At 41.9% G+C, this 7,085-nt stretch overlaps 1 protein-coding gene across 1 annotated transcript; it reads right to left on the reverse strand.

Moving 5' to 3' along the window:
* Positions 1–5,311: 5,311 nt before the first annotated feature.
* LOC107461112 (uncharacterized) lies at positions 5,312–6,521 on the reverse strand. Its single transcript, XM_016079577.1, has 3 exons — positions 6,391–6,521; positions 5,632–6,298; positions 5,312–5,515 (listed from the first exon to the last, which is right to left on the reverse strand). The coding sequence occupies exons 1-3, from the start codon at positions 6,519–6,521 to the stop codon at positions 5,312–5,314; spliced, it is 1,002 nt and encodes a 333-aa protein (XP_015935063.1).
* Between the last annotated feature and the right edge of the window lie 564 nt (positions 6,522–7,085).

A 7,085-nucleotide genomic window follows, 5' to 3' on the forward strand; every position in this document is an offset into this window, starting at 1 on the left:
GGGGGTACGACGAATCTCCGGATTGCTGCGTGTTCTTAGTCTTGCTTCCGTTATCGCTTGTGGTGCATTCGTCATGAAAAACAAAAATATAACACCATAAGATGAGAGGATATAAAAGCAAGGAAGCATACATTGTTGGAATGAGGTAAATTACTAGAATTGAGTGAGTGAATTAGTGTGACATTAATGACAAATATGTGTGTGAATTCTAAATTGCGCGATTTAGAATACACATTAGCATAAAAGGGCGATGTCACAAAAGAAGCATGCACTTCACTTATCCTAGTGTGCTTGAGATGCTTTAAGTGAACTTGTAAGGTAAAACAAGCATTAAAGAAGCATGAAAGCATTCAAGCTAAAGTATATGGATGCATATGATCATAAAATACAATGCATTACGGTAAATACACAACATCATCCATCAAGAGGTTGCCTAATCAAGGAAAAGGATTCAAATTACATGGTGGCCAAATCATGCAATTCAAGAAGAGTTACAAACTCGAAGGCAATTCTCATCACTTGGTATTTTTCAAAGGTAAGCATGAAAAACTCAAAACCAAGTAGCAAAATATAACCTCAATTAAAGAGTCCAACAGAGATTATAAACATAATGATGTTAAGAGAACATCCCTGTTTAGTACTCAGCAGCAATTAATGGTAGACAAGAATATCAATCCAACATTTACAATGAAAAAAAGAAAATGAAATGAAAACTAACTATCAACTAAATGACTAACTAATTAGTTAACTAAAATAAATGGTTATCAATGGTGTTTGGAGGTGTTGTATGAGTGGTAGAAGGAGGGAAGAAGAAAGGAGAAGGAAAGAAATGGACGGAGGAGAAGAAAAGAAATGTAGTGAAAGAAGGACATCCGCGTGCGCGCGCGCGCGGATGGTGGTGCAGTGGATGCGACGCGTACGCGCACAAGGTGCGTCCGCGTCGATGGCTTATTCCGAGAGTGGTGCGTAAGCGGCAGGTACGCGTACGCGCGAATAGGTTTGTGCCAAAGGCACAACATTGGCGCGGCGCAGGCACAACTCTCTGGAAAATGCATGGAGGGTGGAACTTCTCAATCCACGCGTACGCACGCATGGCGCGCTCGCGTGGGTGGTCCAAAACGCTTGATGCACGTGTACGCGCGCAGTGCGCGTACACGTGGATGGTGCTCTGTTTTTCAAAAATTTTTGCTATGTTTTTGCACCAATCCAGGCATTCCAAACCTCCAAACAGCTACCAAAATACCATAAAACCTTATTTAACATATTATACTACCAAATATACTCAACTAACTAATCAAAACATGAATTTAAACTAATTCTATCAATATGTATAAAAGAGAAAATGAAAGGATTTTACCATGGTGGGGTGTCTCCCACCTAGCACTTTTGTTTATTGTCCTTAAGTTGGACTTATGGGGAGCTCCTCTCAAGGTGGCTTGTGCTTGAAGCTATCCTTGAACATCCACCAATGCTTGAATATCCAATAAGCTCCATTCTTCAATTTTAACATCTTCAAGCTTTGATGGAGTTTCGCACAAGTTATGAGCTCCCAAATTTGATTTTCCTTGTGCGATCCGGGGTCCCACACTTTGTTTTGACACCCATCCTTGAGTTGGTCATCATTATTCCATCCGGGTGGCATGGCCTTGGAATTCTCAAAGAAGCTTCCAAACAACTTCCTAGACCCATGCAATTTGGTTCTACACCAACCATTGCTCTTGAGTTTTGAGCTTACAACCGTCATGAGCTTAAAATGACGTTTCCAACCACTACACAACTCTTTCCTACTCTTAACTCCACAAAGAGCTCTAAGTTGACCATCATTTTCAATTAAACCATATTCAAGTGAGAAATTAAAGCTTAGGGATAAGAGTTTTACCCACTTGACTGTGATGTTGGATGGTGACTTGGGAAGGGAGACCTTCCCACACTTCGACAATGCAAGGTCTACTTCCTTGTGCTCTTCTTTGTGTATTTCCACCTCTTTGTGGGCTTCCTCAATTTCAACCTTTCCCTTTTTATCACATGGTTTGGTGTTGTCTTCAAGAACTTCGATTTCTTGCCCAATGGGAGGTGACTCAATTTTGGATAGGAATTCATTGATGAATATTAACCTCTTCATATTCTTCAATTTCAATATACACCATGCCAACTTTTTCCTCTTGATAGCTCTCTTTTGATTCACTCTCTTTCGCATTGCTCACCAAGGGTATGGGAGGTTGTGCACACTCTTCTATAATTTCAACTCCATGTCCAATGGGAGAGGATTCGATTGTAGATAGAAATTCATCCATGATTGAATCCATCTCTTAATAAACCTCTTCCAAGTCTTCAACTATGACATGCCTTGGAGGTTGCGCACCTTCTTCAACATCAACATCAAGCTTCTTGGAAGAGTTCTCCATGATGCTACATTCCCATGGACTTTCAACATCTCCTAAATCTTCAACCACCTCTTCCTTCTCTTCAATGATCATAGGCTTCTCCAATTATTTCAACACAAAATTCGACTCCTCCTTCTCCACCGGATTTTCCAATTTCTCCTTCATACTTTGCTCTTCTTTTAACCTTTCACATGTGGTCACGGAAGTACCTTGAGTCTTCAAACATTGGTGGGCTAAAATATGCACCACCTTGGTCAAATTGGTCACAAACTCAAATGTATCCCGCTTCATGGCTTCTTGTCCTTGAAGTAACAAAGTGAGAGGATCGTCTATTGGGGTTTGGGGTGAGTAAGAAGGTTCATTATTTTGGAGAGAGGGTTCATAATAGGAAGGTGGTTCTTCTTGGTAAGGTTGTGGAGATTGTGTGTATTGAGGTGGTTCTTGAGAGTAATCTTGATAGGGTTGTGGTGGTTCTAAGGGTTCTTGCTCATAATGGTCATAAGAGTATAATATGGGGGCTTGGTCATATGATGGATATGGATCATAGGGCGGTGTTTGGTAATGAAAGGCTTGTGAGAATGGTTGAGGTTCATGTTGAGGATGAGATTCATAGGCATATGATGGTGGTTGTTGAGTGTCACAAAAAGAGTCATCATAGCCGTTAAATTGACATGCATTAGGATGGAAATTATACCTATAAGTGTCCGGAGGTTGTTGCTAATAGGAGTGATCAATTCCTTGAGGCTCCTCCCATCTTTGTTGGTTCCATCCTTGGTACATGTTGCCATTAAAGTCCACATTTCCTACAACACAATTAGAACCAAACTCTTAGCCAAAGTGAGAATTCATTATGGAAAAACAAAATAAAACTAACAAAATCTAGTAAACAAGCAAAAGACAAACTATTTACACTATTCACATATGTACAATAACCAATAACATAACACCATTGCAAATCCCCGGCAACGGCGTAAACTAAGGCCTAAAAAGGTCTTGGCAAGGGTTGGTGGTCAAGGATCTCTATCCTAATCACTAACCACAATATGAGAATTGGCAAGGATTAATCTCATTAAATCATCCTCTAACTAGTAGTAAAGGAAAGTCAAATGAGCTATATCAATCCTAGTCCATAAGTCCTAACTCTCCACTAATTCAATTAGTGAGAACTAGAGTCAATGGATCCCAATCATCAATTACTTGGACATTAGTAACTCAAGAGTTCCTAAGTTAGCCAAGAACATAAAACTCTACTCTAGAATCCAACCAAGCATTTCATCAAACACTTGGAAGGCATAAAAGGAAAGCATAGTAAATCAACAACAAGAACAAGATCTAACAACAATTACTGCAAAGAATTAACAACAACAAATCGAAAGAAACACAATTATTATGAATTACCTTGAATAGAATGGAAAGAAGAGAGAAGAAACAAAAGTAGATCTACAACAAAACACAAGAACAACATAAAGGAAATTACAACAAAAGAATAGAAGAAGATGAATGTAGCAACAAAGAATTGAGAGTTAGAAGTGGAGGAAAGCAAAGATTAAAACCTAGATCTAAGAAATAAACCTAATCCTAATCCTAATCCTAGAGAGAAGTGAGAGCTTCTCTCTCTAGAAACTACTTCTAAACTAAACTATGACTAATGGTTAAAAGTTTGAAAAGTATCTCCATTCCCCCTTCAATCTTTGGCTTAAATAGCATCAGAAATGAGTTGGATTAGGACCACAATGCTTCTAAAATTGCTGGCCACGTGTTGAATTAAGTGGGTCATGTGCCACCATCGGCACGTGCGCGTACCATGCGCGTGCGCGCCCCTATGTGCGATGCAACTATGATAAATCTTATATCGTTTTGAAGTCCCGGATGTTAGCTTTCCAACCCAACTGGAACCGCATCATTTGGACCTCTGTAGCTCAAGTTATGGTCGATTAAATGCAAAGAGGTCGGCTTGACAGCTTTTGCGTTTCCTTTATTTCTTCATGAGTTCTCCATTTCTACATGCTTTTCCTTCATTCCCTTGGTCCAATCCTTGTCTCCTAAATCTGAAATCACTTAGCAAACATATCAAGGCATCTAATGGAATCAAGGAGAATTAGATTTAGCTATTTTAAGTCCTAAAAAGCATGTTTCACTCTTAAGCACAATTAAAGGAGAAGTTATAAAACCATGCTATTTCAATGGATAAATGTGGGTAAAAAGGTTATAAAATCCCCTAAATCAAGCACAAGATAAATCCTACAAATAGGGTTTATCATTGAGCCAATGGACCGTCTCACAAGCGATGAGAGCACCATCATGAATTTTTCTACCTTTCACAAATGTCGTCTGAGTCTCGCCTACCAATCCTGGCATAACTGATCTCATTCTTCTGACCAGAACCTTTGAAATCACCTTATACACACACCCCACCATACTAATAGGCCTAAAGTCCTTGATCTCCTTAGCACCCACAAATTTTGGTGCCAGCATCACCCATGTTACATTTACCTCAGACGGTAACTTTGCCTTTTGGAAAAACTCCATCACCGCTGTGGTGAATTCTTGACCAATCTCCTCCCAGCATTTCTTAATGAAATTCATGTTGTACCCATCACTAACTGGGGCCTTAGAAGATTCACAATCCCATACTGCCTCCCTAATTTCCTCCGCCGACGGTAAAACTCAAAGGCTTCAGCATCAGCTCTATCAATTTGCTTCAACAACCCATTCCGGACACCGATCCTCAGAACATATTCCTGGCGATACAGCTCCTTGTAAAACCCCCTAATTGCATGCTTTATTCTTGCCGGGTTCCGCACAAGCCGTCCATGAATCATTAGAGCATCAATTCTGTTGTTTTGTCTTCTAGCTGAGGCAATGTTATGAAAGTATCTGGTATTTCTGTCCATGTCTCTAGCATGCTTGGACCGAGACAGCTGCTTCTAGTGGATTTCCTTCCTGATGTACCACTTTTCACAAAAGCTCACCAAAGCCTTCCTTCTAGCCTCCGTCGTACCATCATAAATCCCATCACTCACCTGATTGTCTAGCCTATGTATCTCCTCCTCAAATTTCATTATTCTGTTTTCCATGCCACGAAAGTGATCGTTGTGCCATTGTCGCAGCGGTACCGTCAAAGCTTTCAGCTTACCAATGAACGGCCCATCTCTCAGGTTTCTCCACTAGTTTTTACCGTCCTCAGAGAACACTCATGCGTAAACCAGGAATCTAGACTTCTGAATGGTCGAGGGCCCCCTCTTACCTGTGACTCCTCCAAAATCAACGGGTAGTGATCTGACAAGCCCCTAGGACCCCCTCTTAGCCGGATGTCAGGATACTTCTCCACCCATTCAATATTCACTAACACTCTATCAATCCAACTGCAGGATCGACCCCTGAACCATGTGAACTTCCTATCAGTCAACGGTAGATCCAACAGTTGTATGTCGTGGACCCACCCCTTGAACTCTTCTGCTGAAGCCGATAAACTCGTCAACCCTTTGCGATCATCGACTTGCAAAATGTCATTTAAGTCCCCCAAAAAACAGAAAGGGACCTGGCACAAGCCCGCAATATAGCTCAACTCTTCCCACACTACCTTCTTCTCCTCCCTCCCATGCGTCTCGTATACCAAGCAATAAGCACATTGAAAATTATTCTTCGTTAACACACCTTCAACGCACAGCCACCTTTCACCTTTATAGCAATTAGTTCTCTGAAACATTATGTCATCCCATATCAACAATAGTCCCCCGATCGCCCCCACAGACTCCACATACTCCCAACCTATAGAGCTACTACCCCAAATCCTTGCAACATCAAATACAGATATTTCCTCCCTTTTTGTTTCAAGCAAACCCACCATGTTCAAATTATATTTTTTCTTCAACGATTTCACCATGCTCAATTTTCCATCACCCCTCAAACCCCTAATATTCAAACAGCTCACAATCATTTAAACAAATTATTGCGCACCTTAGATTTACTCTTAGGACGGCTTCTTCTCACCTTTTGTTTTTGCTTTGCCACCTTTCGCTTCTCTGCTAATTGTTCATTTTGAGCTTGCAAAATACCCATGAGATCCACTTCTTCATCATATAACACAGCGCTAAATTCCACTGCCAGAGCCCAGGTCTCCACATTTTCCTGCATATGCGCCTCCTTTGATAACCTTTTGTCATCTCATTGGGTGTCCTTCCTGAAATCTGTGTGCGATTCAGCCCTATCCATGAACGTTCCCTCATCATCATCCCCACCTTGCACGTCCGCCGCAGGTACTCGGGCTGCCCCCATCAAGGTCATCTCCTTCCCTCCCAACCCGTCCCGGTATACCAGTGCCCGTCCTTCAACCCAACTTTCTTCCATGTCCGCTGCCTTGGCCACCATCATCTGCACCCTTCCCGAATTGGATGCGCATTCTCCCTGGACCATCACCACCCCCAAGACCTCCCTCCATGGCTGCGCCCATTCCCACCGCAGCTCCCAGCACATCCTCTGTGGCTCCATCAGATTCTGCCCGCAATTTGCCTTCCATGCTCGTCCTGGCCCTTCCATTCACGTTCTCAGCACCCTCTAGGGTTGCCGCCTCAACACGCATGTCCCGTCTAGGCATTCCTTTCCATCAGGCCTGAGAGTTGGTCCCGACCCGTGATGAGCGGATAATTTATACAGTTTTTGGCATTGTTTTTAGGTAGTTTTTAGTAAGTTTGAGCTACT

This window comes from Arachis duranensis, chromosome 8 (assembly GCF_000817695.3).
Source record: "Arachis duranensis cultivar V14167 chromosome 8, aradu.V14167.gnm2.J7QH, whole genome shotgun sequence".
NCBI classification, from domain to species: Eukaryota; Viridiplantae; Streptophyta; class Magnoliopsida; order Fabales; family Fabaceae; genus Arachis; species Arachis duranensis.